This window comes from Alosa alosa, chromosome 1 (genome assembly GCF_017589495.1).
Source record: "Alosa alosa isolate M-15738 ecotype Scorff River chromosome 1, AALO_Geno_1.1, whole genome shotgun sequence".
Lineage (NCBI taxonomy): Eukaryota > Metazoa > Chordata > Actinopteri > Clupeiformes > Clupeidae > Alosa > Alosa alosa.
In genome coordinates this window covers 18,807,770-18,823,439 of record NC_063189.1, presented here as the reverse complement: position 1 = coordinate 18,823,439, position 15,670 = coordinate 18,807,770, and the positions used below count along the sequence as shown (strand labels likewise).

At 41.5% G+C, this 15,670-nt stretch overlaps 1 protein-coding gene across 1 annotated transcript; it reads left to right on the top strand.

Annotated features, from left to right (window-relative positions):
* The first annotated feature begins 1,397 nt into the window (after nucleotides 1–1,397).
* LOC125301557 (SLAM family member 7-like) lies at nucleotides 1,398–7,439 on the top strand. Its single transcript, XM_048254102.1, has 8 exons — nucleotides 1,398–1,568; nucleotides 3,540–3,848; nucleotides 3,941–4,201; nucleotides 5,626–5,751; nucleotides 5,865–5,896; nucleotides 6,083–6,181; nucleotides 6,371–6,454; nucleotides 7,279–7,439. The coding sequence occupies exons 1-8, from the start codon at nucleotides 1,514–1,516 to the stop codon at nucleotides 7,327–7,329; spliced, it is 1,017 nt and encodes a 338-aa protein (XP_048110059.1). The 5' UTR covers nucleotides 1,398–1,513; the 3' UTR covers nucleotides 7,330–7,439.
* The last annotated feature ends 8,231 nt before the right edge of the window (nucleotides 7,440–15,670 follow it).

The following is a 15,670-nucleotide window of genomic DNA, read 5'->3' as shown; positions in this document are numbered from 1 at the left end:
CCGTCGGAATAGTACAAAGGAGTTCGCTAAAATATTGGTGGGGACATTTTTGTCATCTCAAAATATTTATTAGGACTAGTCCCTAGCGTCCCACCCTAAACCTACGCCCATGGTCAGGAAAGGATCCCAGGCTATTGTCTTAGCCCGCTGAAGCCCATTTAAAGTTGAACATACAAGTTCAGTAAGAGCTGATTTATTTCTGTGAGACAAAGACTGTTGTAGGCAGCAATGTTTACCTCTGCACTCTCATGTTAAGGTTCACCAGTGGTAAAGTAGGCCCCTGTTGGTTGTTTTCAAAGTGTTTATTCAGGCCCACACACTTTGCCTCGACCTTGGAGACTAATGACCAGAAGAGAGTTTGTGTGTGTGTGTGTGTGTGTGTGTGTGTGTGTGTGTGTGTGTGTGTGTGTGTGTGTGTGTGTGTGTGTGAGATCTGCAGTTATTGTGTACATCAGCACTGTACCGGCTTGACTGAGCTTAATGGTGACTGATAAAGGCACTAGGTCTAACTGCGTGCACACACACAAGTACACACACACACACACACACACACACACACACACACACACACACATACCACACCACACACACTAATAGATACAGCCAAACACAGCTATATAAAGTACCTGCTGTGTGACTCGTTTCTGCAGTGTGTTCAGTGATGACTGAAATTAAAGTGTAAAGCAAAAATTGACCCCAGGGTGTTTTTCTGCATTAAAACACATCAAATAAGCCGTGAAGACAGTATTTTTTGTTGATCAACCACTACAGAGCTTGGCCCAGTATATGTTATAGACCCAAATTGCAAACAGTGGATTGGTCAGGGGCAGTGAGCCAAATGCTTCACAAATAGCATTGTTTAACCATATATTGTTGAAAACAGCACCAAACCTCGTCAGTAGCTTGCTCAGGGTCCCTACAAAACAAAGCACCAACAACATAGTTAGTGAACAAGTTCATGTGTTTTTGATCCTGGGAGAAGAGAAGACAACACTCCAGAGTTATCGGCTGATCATGTTGATGTCTGTGGAGTTTTCATCTTTCTTTCTAAAGGGTGGGTATTTGACCACAGGTCACTGCCTCTCAAGGTGTCATTAGTTAGGCCATTCTCTCTCTGCAGATTCTGTGTTTGAGACTCTGTTCTTCCACACTTGGTGACATGTGGTTGGTGTCTGGCTTCTGTGCTGTACTATTTCTGGTTGATCTCAGGAGCCCATTTGACCACAGCTATCTCTGCCTCATATATTAACCTGTTACAGGTTAACCGAGTAACGGTCACAAATATGTGATTAGAATGTTTGCAATCCAAGAGTTCCGTATTATGATGCGACAATGCGAGATTTCCCCCATAGACTGTATAAATAACACTGAAACTATATATTGTTTGCATAGAATTTTAGAAGGAACCAGGAAAATAATTCACTCCTCAATAGGTTAAGCCATAGGCCATGACATTTCCTGTTAGTTTCAATCTTTCCTGCTTTAGAAACACACTTGTTTCTTACACAGTAAAATGGAGATGCATCTCTCTACTTTGCAATTTCTTGTGATCTACATCCTACAGACAGGTTAGTTGTTCTAATATCTACATCCAGGGTGCGATTTGTGTAAAAACCAGGGGATGATTTTGAATAAGTTTATAACCCCCCCCCCCAAAAAAAAAAAAAAAAAAAAAAAAGGAACGAACGAACGATTCATAGCCTATATTATTTTTGCCACCTTTGTAACATTTTAGTTTTAGTTTACCGTGGTGTATGACTTTAAACAGCGAGTGTGCTTGGTATGATGATCAGCTTCTCTAATGCAGGGTGGGACTACGTTTTGACAAGCATACAAATTCACCTTGTTCTTGCCCCATCTGAAATGACTTCTCTACTTTTGCTGCCTCCATCCTTTCTGTATTTGTTGTGTAAAAAAACGTTGTATATGATGGCACTGAAGTCTTAAGTTAGTGAATTGGCTAACAGTGTTAGTTGGTAACCAAATAGCCTACACATTGCGCTACACGCTGCGTAGGCTACGTGCATTCTCTCTCCTGCTGATTTGCGTTCAGTAGCCAAGTGCGTAATATTGCAAAAGTTGAAAAAATAAATGTGTTTATTGTAGCCTACAGATAATAAATAGCCTATCATACTGTCAGTTAATTGCCTACAGTGCAGTGAAGAGTTTGGAGAGTAAAGTTATAGGGCAACTTAAAGTTTTATTAAAATAATTTACGAACCAGAACATAAAGACCATGAAGCTTCTATTTCTTGCAGCTGTTAAAACACCCGCTAGAATACACACCAACATTCGTTTTTGCAGTTCAGATTATTTCTAAAAGTTATTTGTCTACTACTGGCTGATTTATCAAACGAGTGCCTTCTCGTTCGTCCTCCGCAAACTACAGGTGTTTCGGTAGAGAGCCATTGAATAAGCGATGCCAAACAATTTCTGAAACACTTTTTGTGACATTCAGCAAATATCTCCTCATTTAATGTAAGTTCCTTCGGACAATCGGCCTACGTTCTACTCTACGTGCAGTTGTCCTCCATCTCAGTTGCATCAGTTTTCTAATTTTGAAGGTTCTAAAACATTATTATGCTTCACTGAATCCTTCTCGTTTTCTTTCATTTGTCCAGCTAACTTTTCCATTGAACCTAGCCATTTATGATGGATTACACACTCGACATTCTGAAATGTCCTGCACGATCAAGGCCAAATGAAGTTGAAGGCCGAAATCAGTGCTGACGGTGACGGTGCGTTTCTGATGTCAGATTATTATGTAGGCTAGCCTATAGACTGTTCTCACATTGCAGCGCTTTACTTATATGAAGTAGCATTAATCAATATGAGGGGCAGAGGGGGATAAATGTTGTCCCCCCCTACAAATCGCACCCTGTCTACATCCTACAGACAGGTTAGTTGTTCCAATATCCACATCCTACAGACAGATTAGTTGTTCTAATATACAGTATATAGCCTACATCCTACAGACAGGTTAGTTGTTCTAATATCTACATCCTGCAGACGGATTAGTAGTTCTAATATCTACATCCTACAGACAGGATGGTTGTTCTAATACTTGACTCTTCTAGACTTGTTTGGACTGTTCCTACATCTGTGATGCTGTATAGACCTTGTCAACTCTTCTTAGAGATTTGAGTATAAGTATATATACTCTTTTGATCCCGTGAGGGAAATTTGGTAAACCATGATTTTATGACCATGTCTGCAAATTAATTTCCAATTAATTTGTATGGTAGATGTTTGGTTGTTTGGCAACAGTAGTGCTTGTAATCTAGTATTCATAAGGGATATACCCTTAGCACAGTCAGAGTTTACCCACCTGAAGTCATTTATAGATAAAGACAAGTACGAAAAGAAATAAAAAACAACAGGACAGATATGAAACACATAACATATTGATTTCATCAGGTTCTTCAAAAAGAAAGCAAAGAGTGACCTCCTCAGCTGCGCCTGTGCTAACAACAGCTTTCAGTGCAGCACTGACTATGTTGCGCACCACTGCTTATGTTTAATCTTCAATCTCTTCACAGCTGGGTCTCCTGAGTCCTCTGTGTTCAGACCAACTGGAGGATCCATCACTCTGGAGTTCCAGCAACACCAGCAGCTGGAGGAGATTATAGAAATCATACAGTGGCACTTTGGCCTAGTTAAAATAATGAAATATGTACCTCACAAAGGCACTCTTATAGTATTCACCCATAGAGACAGAGTGGAGTTTAATAAGGAGACCTTCTCTCTGGAGCTGAAGAACCTGCAGAAGAATGAGAGTGGACTCTACAGAGGAGAGATCAGTACTAGAGAGACAGAAGTTCTGGCTGAGATCAGACTCTATGTTCTGGGTGAGTGCGATAATGCTAATAGAAAAATGAGATGGTCATTTTCCAGCTCTGTCATATGGTGCAATGTGTGTGTGTGTGTTTGTTTGTTTCAGATCCAGTGGAGGCCCCTGTCATGTCTGTTGTCTCTAACGGGTCCAGCAGTGACTCCTGTAATGTGACGGTGATCTGTAGAGGTCGTGACCTCTCTCTGACCTCCACCTGTAACAGCAGCAGCTGCTCTCCAAAGGAAGGAGCCTCCACTGACTCCACCCTCACCCTCTCAGTCAGAGGTGTTGTCCTCTGTAACTATAGCAACCCAGTCAGCTGGAAACATGCTACCTTGCGAATTAAACCTCTGTGTTCAAGTGATGCAAGTAAGAAAGAGATGGAGAAGTTCATACACATGACATCATCTGGGACAAAACACATTTTATTTTGGTCATTTAGTTGATTGTTCAAAACAACATCAGACATGGGACATCAGACTGATTGCAAATGAACATTCTTCCCACTACATATTTGTAAGAGTGATTATTGATTATAATGATGAGGAAGAAGAAGAGAATGTTGAACTCTTAAAACAAATTTGTTGAAAACAACACAACTTTACATCTGTGTCCAGATAGGGACAACACATTCATTTTAATAGTGTGTGTATCAGGGCTTGAGAAAATGAAATCAGGATTTATTTATTACAACGAAAAGCACACTAGGTACAGTGAAATAGCACAACTGTGAAGTTAAATCTTACGGCTACCCTTACTTAAAAAGTTTAGTAATTATAACTCAGTTGTTTGGTTGATTTTGTCTTTTGAGATTACTTGCCTAAAATCTGTGTACTTTGAGTTGGAAAGGTAAACATAATTTAAATCAAGTAAACTATACTTGAATTGCTGAAGGTTTGCTATACTGTAAGTTAGTTAACCCCACTGAACCTTTTAGTTAACCTTAGTTTTAAGCATGCAGACAGATTGGCTTCCAATTACAGAATAATCTGGAAGGCGCATAAAATAGCGTCATTCACACAAAGTGAACAGCCGCTTTTGATAGTCTAACAACGAAAAGTATTTCATTCGTAAAGTATTTCTTTTTTGAAAGGGGAAACATGGCTATTTCTGTAAAACAGCGCGAGTGAGGGTGGTGGACCAACTGAATGCAAATTTACGTATGCACCCATGTGTGTGAGTGCATCCTTATCTCGGCACAACATTGAGAAAGTGCTTGCCATACTGTGATGCTGCTTTCGAGATGTCTCGTAAATCATCGTACACGAACCCGTACAACATGTACCAATGAGTGGCTAGGAACGCCTTTCTCTCGAGCCACGAGGGGCATTAGCAGGAGGCTAGTCATTGTTATTGTTTTGTGCTACATGTAGCCTCTAGCTAAACGGCTGGAAAACAAATTGTTACATTGTATTGCAGGCACAGCAAGACCGTGTTATGCATGAATTAGTGACCGGATTGAAGCAGCAATGTAATCTAGTGTGTAAGAGCATTATACAACTTTAACATGACCAACACAGTACATATGCAAAAAAATACATGTCATCTCATCTCAAACTATGGGCGCAGCCATGTTTGTTGTAAGGTCGTACGTCCACCTCGGGGTACCCTCAAGTACTCCGAGGTAAAGTGGGTGTGCCTGCCCAAAATGTCGCAAGAAAGCTGTGTAATTTACACTTTCCAACTCGGGTGGCGAATTTACGAGACATCTCGAAAGCAGCATGAGTGTACAGCCAGGGTGCAGAGTGATGAAGGCAATGACATTTCTATTCCATTCCCTTCTACACCCTCAGAAACTCCCCCCATAACTATGATTGTGATCCCTGCGATCAAAGCTATTGCTATAGTGTTCGTTGCTGGTGCTGCTATATTTGTGTATCGACAAAGGAGCCGAGGTGGTGCAGCAGGAACAGCAACAGGTAAAGAGAGATTCCTACATTTATACATCTCTACAGGCACAGAGGCATTTGTAGCATCATATAACCTTCATTGGGGCTTTGAAAGAGAAGTGATATTCATCATATACTTACAGGTCCAACTCAAACAGAATACGCTGAGGTCACGGTAAGCAGAACTTTTCCGACCTCATCTTGTCACAGCCACAAATATGAAATGATATTTCTACGATAGGAACCCACATAGCTCCCTGCACTTAAGACTGATTTAAATGAAACCCATTGTCCATTATTGTAACTCTTTCTGTCAGTAATTGGACTCACAGTGCTGGTGTGTCTCTGTGTCTGTGTGTAGCCGTCTTCAGCTCTAGGTTTCTCTGATCCAGGAGGCTCCACATACAGCACTGTGCAGGATACACAGCCAGCTGCAGCTGAGGAGAGTCCTTATGATGAGGTGAACCCACACAGACACTTATCCATATTTAGTAATTAGGAAAAAACTCTACATAGACAGGTCTGCATCAATATAATGTATCATGTTGATAACTCAAGGAATCATACTGTATGTTGAATATGCTAGTCATTTAATGAGGCTCTATAGATCCCTATAACCCAACACAACCCTGTCATCATGTGCCTGTAGATCTGTCTGCACACCCTTGATGTAGACACATCCTCTCTGGATCCACTCAAAAACCCCAGCAGTAATGGAGGAGTCGTTCCTCAGGTAAACATTTACAAATAAAAGTAAAGTGACACTTAGCATTTAGGTGACAGTTTTATCCAAAATCAACACAAATTTGTAGAGGTTCAGGTTCAGCATGCTGTAATAGTAGTATAGTAGTGTACCCAGCACAGGTCTGAGACCTTTGTGGTATTAGAGAATAGGTCTGTTATTTATTCTCATTTGGATGAGATTTGTGAGGGAACATGAGCTGCGATGTTGATGAGGTGCTGTGGCCAGACCCATAGGGGACAGGATGCACTCATTTACTAACAAGTCTATTTTTATTACAGGATCTTGTATTAAAATGCAGAATGTGCAGCACATTTTTTATGCCTTTGTGTTTAATGTACAGCAGGTGTACTGAATGCATGCATAGCCTAGCCTATATGTTTATGATCACTGCTGCAACACAGCACAGTCATAAACATGACACCCAAAATGTCAGCTGTGCCCCTGTAGAATTGCACTTAATTATCAAAATAACTACTTTGTAGACAGTTGTAGAACGTTCACTTGCTAACATAGGTTGTTGAAATATACTATTTATCAGTAACTTTTACAAAAAAGGCAAAGGCCAAACAAATAGCATTTGCATCTAAACACAGCAGCCTGTTTGGTACTCCAACTAGCATTAGGTGTTCTGCTACGCAAACACGCGAGACACACCACTGGAAAGGTTCACTACAGTGTACAGACAACAGTGTAGCTATGGTGACAAGACGACACAAAACAATAAATCAGCCTTGTTGACTCCTGAAATGTGTAGGGTGTAGGGAATCTCTCTCTAATGTCTCTTTGCATCCTCCACCATCTGCTCCATGCAGGATCCCCCTCAGCCAGACTCATGCCTCTATGCTAAAGTGAGGAGGACCTGACACCAGACCCTGGCCTCTATGCCACAGTGAGGAAGAAAGCTGCAGAATGAGGCCACTGCTGCAGTTCACCCATCATACATCTCCTGGAATTGTGATTGTGATGAAATGAAGGCCCAAAGCATAATTAAATGTTTTTCTTGTGTTTTTCAGATTATTCTCAAACTGTAAAATGATTGATTTTTCCGATTGATCTATTCTTTTTACTCCATATCTACTGTATTTGAGATAAATACAAGATGGCAACATTTCTTCTGGGCGCAGCGGTAGTTTGGTAGTTTGGGGGTACACACTGTAGGGGCCAAGAATGTCTGTCTGAACAATACTATTTTATCACAAAAGTCCAGCTCCAGGTGCAGTTATTTATGTGCCAAACCCCTTGTTTCAAACCTGCACAGCAAGTTTTCACTTTTACTCATCGGTAGAAATATCATAGAGAAGCTTGCTGCCAGCTGTACAGTCAGAATCTTTTTTCATTTCCCTCTGGGCCCTGACAAGGTTTTGGAAATTTGTGTATAAGTTTAAAGGTGCTCTAAGCGATTCTGGGTAACAACACTTCTGTTGACTTTCAAACAAAACGGAGAGCTAGCTTGCTACTTCCTCCCCCTCCCTCATGTGCTGCTCCCATGCAATTGAAAATCTCCTAAACGCGCATCTCGTCTGTGATTTGCTGGAACAGTTTGTTATGTTTTTATGGGCTAGGTTTGCCCAGGTTGTTTTTGTTGCCATTTTTGGAGCCTGGGCTGTCCACAGAGATCATTTTTTTACAGTGTATTCAGGACACAGACAGCTAGCGGTTGTTAGGTGATGTTTGCAGTAAGTGACATAAAATGTTTTAGCTTAAAAAACGCGTGGCATCGCTTAGAGTACCTTTAATATTCCCAATGGTAGCTATGTACACACCATTGTGGATTTGTATTGTCTGGTGACATAAGAGAGACAAAAATGAACTGATTGGGCCCTGACCATGTTTGGCCAATAGACCTCTCCGGAATAAGTCCCGCCTCCGAAACATCCGGATCCACCCAACTTCCGGGCGTCAAATGTCTATGGGAAATAACATGGTGTTTTGAAATATCATACCTGTCAAACATCTGTAGGTGGCGAAGTAGAAAAAAATGGTGGGCCGATTGGCCTACACACTTCTGCCACTTTTTGATTGTCGGTGCCGTTAAAGTAGAAATATATCAGTAAGAAGCACTAAGCCTAACGCACGCTTCAGACGCCGCGACTCCCCGAGTCAAGGTTGCATAGCAACGGCAATGTTTCATAGTTTCTCTTCACCGAAATGGAGTTTGTGACACCAGAGCCTGTCTACGGAGGTGGCACTTAACCCTGTGTGAAATCATCATGTTTGATAGGTTGTTAATACATTCTGAAAATGTTACTGTTCTGATCAAGGTCATGCAAAATAAAGCTATCGACTCAATACGACTGCCTCTGATTCCTAGTCTGCTTATCATTATCTGTTTTTCGTGAAAAAAAAATCTCATCTCGTCATGGCTTTAGTGTCTTTGTCGACGATTTTTTTCTTTTTCAAATATCTCAATAACAGCCAACAAACTTTCAGCACAGTCAAACCAAAGTTAAGTCGTGTTGAAAAGAGGCTGAACCTTGCAAACGATTTACTGAAATCACTCGTGAATCACACGTGAAAATGACCATCACGTTAGGTTGTGACTGGTTGTGAGCGAGATCTAACGCCCTCCTCCGCCCGCGTACATCGGAACTAGCTCCCGGTTAGCATTAATAATCGTTTACTACTTTAACGGCACCGACAATCAAAAAATCCAATGGAAACCAAATAGTACAGCGGCTAAGCACTGGAATCGTTCAGTTTTTGCAGAAAGCATGAAACTTGGCACAGTTATACTATTACCCCTAGTGATCAAAAATTAAAAAACACATAGCGCCCCCTAGTGGCCACCATCTTGAATTCAAATATGGCTACCATTCTTAATAGAATTGTTGATACAACTTCAAAATTAAACAAGATAAAAAAAGTATTTTAAGTTCTAACACTCAATTTTTAGGGTCAAGGAAACTATTGACACGATTTCCAAACAAACTTGATGTTGGCCATTTTGAAATCCAATATAGCGGATACCAAATGTGAAAATATAGACTATCATATAGTCATATAGACAAAATATAGACTATCATCTATCAATGGGAATCCAAATTACATTACATTACATTTGGCTGACGCATTTTTAGCCAAAGCGACTTAAAACCTGGTAAACAGTTTAAAGGTACCATGTGTAAGAATTGAGGTAAAAATATCCAAAAAATGAGCTACACGCATCAAAAGAATGAGAAGAAATAAGGGCGATGATGTCATTAAAAAAATGACAAGGTATAGTGCTGCAGAGAGATCAATCTAAATTAGCATGCTAAATTACTAGCCACAGCCCGACAGGTGTCCTAATACCAGTTTCGGCCATGGGAGGTGGTATGTGGGCAACATAACCGCCAGCCAAACTGCAATACACGTGTCTTGGTTGTTACTCTAGGGTAGACCAACTCACTTTCTGGAGGTATACTGCCCCATCTTTTATGGAATGTGGAGTATGAATTGATTTTTTGGCGGACATTACACATGGCACCTTTAACGTTTTTAAAACAATTCTAGAACAATTTAAAACAATTCAAAAAGGTAAAGTACAATAGGGAAAAGTGCATCAGTGAGTGCTGTTTTTATACAGTCAAGTCAGGTGGTAAGTGCTAGAATTAGCTAGTTGTAAGTAGTGCTACGAGAGGAGATATTCTCTGAAGAGCTGGGTCTTCAGGAGTTTTTTGAAGATGGAGAGGGATGTCCCTGCTCTAGTAGGAACTGGTAGCGCGTTCTACCAATGAGGAACAACAGATGAAAAAAGTTTGATCTGACCTGAGTGTACCGGTGGCAGAGCTAGATGATGTATGTCTGAAGAGCGCAACGGTCAGGGGGTAGCATATATGCCTGTATGAGGGCATTTGAGTAGGTGGGAGCAGTAGGTTTAGCTGGGAGGACCAGCAGTTTGGTTTTTGAGAGGTTTAGCTGGAGGTGGTGTGCCTTCATCCATGTAGATATGTCTGAAAGGCAATCTGAGGTCCATCCCGAGACCAAGGGGTCAGGTGGAAAGAACAGATAAAGCTGTGTGTCATCTGCATAGCAGTGGTATGAGAAGCTGTGTCGAATGGATAATCTGTCCCAAAGAAGTGGTGTGGATAGCAAATAGAAGGGGGCCCAGTACTGCGGACAGCTGTCCAAGCCATGATATGTTAAACGGGCATCCTGTGAGGTAGGATTCAAACTGATATGGACTGGGCAATATGTTAGGAACAAAAGGATGCAACTTAGTTATTTGGGAATGAAAATTATCAATCCCCAGAGGACTGAATTTAAAGACCCCCCCGAAAATCCAAGTGGAAAAAATTACGCGGCAAGCTAGTCCTTTTTTGCTTGAATTTCAGCGCAGCAACTCATGATGGTACTCAGTAGTTCGTATGACCCCGACATGCTTGATGGCATCGGGGCATGCTTCTAATAAAACGGCGGATGGTGTCCTGGGGGATCTGCTCCCAGATGTGGACATGGCCAAGTCAGGGGAGTGTGGGGCCCACTGCACCAATACAGGGTCAGACAATGGGTCTGAAGTTTTCATCCTGATGCCTAAGAGCAGTTAGAGTGCAGTTGTCTTGCCTGTAGAGGTGTGTGCGTCCTTCCAAGGATATCCCTCCACAGACCATCACTGGCCCACCACCAAACCAGCATGCTGAATGATGTTGCTGACAGCATTACATTCTCCAAGACATCTTTAGACGTCACATGTGCTCAGGGTGAACCTGGTCTCATTTTTGAAAAGCACAGGGCGGCGAACCTGCCAATTTTGTATTCTATGGCCAATGCCAATTCAGCTGCACGGTGCTGGGCAGTGAGCATAGGTCCTTCATGAGGCCATCGGGCCCTCAGGCCACCTTCATGTCAAGTCTGACAGTGTGGTCAGAGACATTCACACCAGCGGCTTGAAGGAGGTCATTTTGTAGGGCTCTGGCAGGGCTCCTACCGCACTCCAGTTTTTGACCGGTTCAGTATCAGAATGTATGGCTACTTCCTTAAAATCCAACATGTCTGCCATTTTAATTATGCATGATTGTCTCATTATGTATTTCATAATGCTGAAAGATGGCTATAGACACGTCATATTATGTGTTAAAAGCAGCATAGCATTATAAATGCAGAAAAAAAGGGCATATTTTGGTGGCCATATTTGAAGTCAAGATAGGGGCCACTAGGGGGTGCTATGTGTTTGGGTCCATTTCAATTTTTGATCACTAGGGGTAGTACTATACCTGTATCAAGTTTCGTACTTTCTGAACGATTCTGGTAAAAATCTGGCCTTAGCCGCTGTACTAAGATGGCATAAGTATGTAGGCCAATCAGCCCACCAGCTTTTTCTACTTTGCCACCTACAGAGTTTGACAGGTACGATTTTTCGAAACGCCATGTTATTTCCCATAGACATTCGACAACCGGAAGTTTGGTGGATCCGGATGTTTCGGAGGCGGGACTTATTCCGGAGAGGTCAATTGATGTTCACAATGGCAGCTATGTAGCCTACCTGCACATATTTATTAGTTGCATAGGCTTTTGGATGGGTGTAAGAACTACAGTGATGCTTCTGTAATGCTTTGTGGTTTTGTATTGTTTGATGATATAAGAGAAACAAATGCACTGATTGGGCCCTGACCAGGTTTGGTCAATTGAGGTTGGCAACGACAGCTATGTAGCCTGCCCTATTTGTGATTTATATTATATTACATATTACATATTTGTCAATTGTGCTATGTAAGAACGAAGTATATGGATATGTGTTCAGTTGTTTACAATAAACAACATGGCAGAAATTAGAATAATAGTTAGAATTACAGTTATGCCCTTTACATACAGTAATGCAGCCTATTGTACTTTTTAATGTTTGATGACAGGATAGAGACTTAAAGCTACATTGTGTAATTTGGATTGTTTCTTAGCAAAAACACATTTTTTTTCCAAAATATGTGCTCAATTAATGTGTAACTGCTTCCACCAATAAATAAAAGTATTCACGTAATTGTAGAATCTGCTATTCAGAATACATACGAGTCGCCTGTACGGTGGCAGCCATGTTTCGGCCTTCATCTTTAGAAGTGTTAGTCTGTTGCAATATACCATCTCACTGCTGGGAGAATTTCCCCCAAGAATTTACCCATGAAATTCGATTTGATTGGCCTGATAGAAGTTTAATTTGTCGAGCTCACAAGCCAACGGAGAGTTGCTAGACTAGCCCTGGCAGCAAATGTAATTTGCTGCCGCTAGGGTGCGTCTAGATTTCTAGGCTAGCACAACGTAGCTTTAAGAAAAATTATTTAGACTAGAGCTGGGACGATTAGTCGACGTAGTCGACATAATCGATTACATAAATTTGTCTACGCAAATAATTTGCGTCTACTATTCGCAACGTAGATTTATTAACGCACCTGTGATGACCTAGCCTACATCCCGATTTAAACCAAAGATTCTAGAGCGCAGTTTGAGAGATGTATTCAGGGTTGTAGCTAAACATATTTGTTGCATTTGCTACAAAAAATCATTCTGTGCTATGGATGATTAAGGCCCAATTCACACCAAAGATTCGTAACGAGACAAAACCGTTGCAGAAAGGTGTTGCAGCGGTGTGAATTACAAACATGTTGCAAGCCATCGCGAAATATTCACCATGTCTAGTCACAGTTGCAAGGTTTTAGAATGTAGCAGCAAGTTGCTGGTTTATAGAATGTTGCAGCTCATCTTTGGTGTGAATAGGCTACCATCGTAACACCGGTGCGATACAGTTTTTCCTATGGCTATATGTGTGAGAATGAGACACTTGTTTGTTTGTTTGAAGTGTAGGGTAGAGAGGACAATCGATGTGCTTTGATTCCAACTTGGTAGTAATAGTCTACACGATTAAAAAGCATGCCCACGTGTGTGTAGCCTACATACTAGGCTATCCAAACAATCCTACAACAGCTTGCAAATTATTCTCCCGAGCCCAGCAAGTGTTGTGCCTAAAGCGAAAGTTTCTTCCGACAAGGCCGAGGTACATTCTAAATGTCTATGACAATCGCCTTGTTCCTTTGCTTTTTTTAGTTTAAAACGAACTGAAAACCCAGACACCACCATTCAGTTAAAACATCAAGGAAGAAAGTCTGCTGATAATGTTCGCTTCTATCTGTCAAATTTGAACCCAGCTTATGATCCATGCGCAACATAAAACTTCACAACACTTTCATTAGGGCTGCTTTAGCCACAGACCTTCAGCTACTGTATGTGTATGTTTATGGAACAGTCTAGACACATTTCATGCATGCCCTTTTGGACATGACCTACTCATTTGCACCACTGGTTAGATGTAGGCTACAACTGTATTTTGTTGTAGGCTACTGGTATTTCACTTGTGCTATGACAATAAAGTTGAATATACTCTAATCTAATGAAAATACTATAAAACTAGCCTAAACATGAATAAAATCTTGCATATGTAGTAAGACACATTCACAAAAACCTATGACCTGACCTCTCTTCCTGATAGCTGTTGAAAACTGCATGGAACTGACAGTGATTGTTTTATTGTATTTTTTTAAAAAACAACAACAACAACACATCATGCTGATACTGCCTTTCCCAAATACAATGTAGCCTACAGGTGTGCATGACCTCAAGTCTAGTTGCAATAGATGAACTGTGATGAACTGTGATGAACTGCCCACCTTGTGATTGTTTTTAGAGATGTTAAAGGTTTTATAACAATACTACAGATTTTGTGGCTGGTGCTACAAATCTATTCCTTTGTGCAAAAATGTGAACATACAACCCCGTATCGCACATATCTCATGCCAGGCTATTCTGTCTGATACGCCATGCTGATGCTACACCCTAAAATAATTAGCCCTCATCACCTCACACATGAAACATAAAAAAGTTAATTCCAAAAAAATGAATGAAATGGTAATGAGAAACTTTCTGATATTTGGGAATGGAAAAATAATCGCTAATTGATAGCTGACATGGAACGTTATTAACCGGTTCGGGAACTTTATTTCTTTTGTTCTAACCGGTTCAGGAACGTCAATTTTAGTCAGGAACGTCACTGTTCATAATCTCGCACAAACAGCGAATTCGTGACAGGAAAATTGTGGACCATTGTCCGTGACAAGCACTTCTGGGCATCCATACCTAGCAAACACAGCTTTAAAGAAGCCCTATGCAACAATTTTAGCAAAAATGACCTTAATTATGCAGGTTGAGAGTCGTTCTGATGCACTTTTTGGGTCGTTTGGTGGGCGTCTCCCTCTAGTGCTTCTCCGCGGAAAAACAGAATATGCAACTTTCTGGTCTCGGTCCGAACACATCCGGATGTAACTCGGCGGAATTCTGCCTTTCTGAAATACCCCTCTGATCGCAGAAATGTTTGTTTTCTTTTTCTGTAGGTCCGTAGTTCCTTGATCATTTGCGCAGCAAAATATCAGATGAAGCACTGGGCATAGCCTAATTTCACTCCGCGGCTCTGGCTCATAGTTTGAGAAACGCTGGCCTAGACGCACATGACACGCCCTCGAAGGGACACGCACTGACACATCAGCGCTTTGATGTCCAATGCAACAGAACCACTATGCAAACTTTTGATTGTGAACTTGTACCTGGCTCTTCCACTTCTCGATCAGCATCAGTTGTGTCTGCAAAGTCTGGCTAGTCATGGCAATTGCATTTGGTTGGCTAGTAGTGGTGGTGGTGGGGGGCATCCACTGCAGCATGCTGGCTAGCCAAAGGATTCGTGGTCATTTTGGTGAATTCTTTTAGCCTGGGTGCCATTCCGAACTTAGTCCCGCCCACAACATTTGAGGTCGGGAAGTTCGGTCTGGCATTGCTCCATTGTGGAGCAACTATGCTCGCCCTAGGTCGGGCGGACCAATCAAATCGGGCTTTACGATGATGGACAGGTGAGCAACAGCGCCTGGTCTATCACGTCATCTGAGCACGCTTAGATTAGGCTTATGTTTGAAACAAAAACGCTGTGGCTAGAAGGATACATGGCTTTTAAGACCCCATATGGAAAAATGCATATTATTTAATGAGGTTTTATCACTGAAAACGATTATTTCTGAAAAAAACTTTGGCCAAAGTTGAGATGTGGGAAAACTCGTGGTTTCACTTTCATCAAGGGAAAACAGCGCTGTTGCATTGTGACATGTTCCCTCGTTCGTTTGAAATCTCTGATTGACCACCTGTTCGAGGGATTTGCGACAGCCTTACCCAGCTGTTTAACATGTATGTAGCCTAGCA

What these genes read in the sequence shown, in the direction of transcription:
- LOC125301557 (XM_048254102.1), top strand. Translation starts at nt 1,514, where the DNA reads ATGGAGATGCATCTCTCTACTTTGCAATTTCTTGTGATCTACATCCTA. An exon ending in AGGAGAGTCCTTATGATGAG is followed by an intron (nt 6,182 to 6,370) that starts GTGAACCCACAC and finishes ATGTGCCTGTAG; the next exon opens with ATCTGTCTGCACACCCTTGA. An exon ending in ATGGAGGAGTCGTTCCTCAG is followed by an intron (nt 6,455 to 7,278) that starts GTAAACATTTAC and finishes TGCTCCATGCAG; the next exon opens with GATCCCCCTCAGCCAGACTC.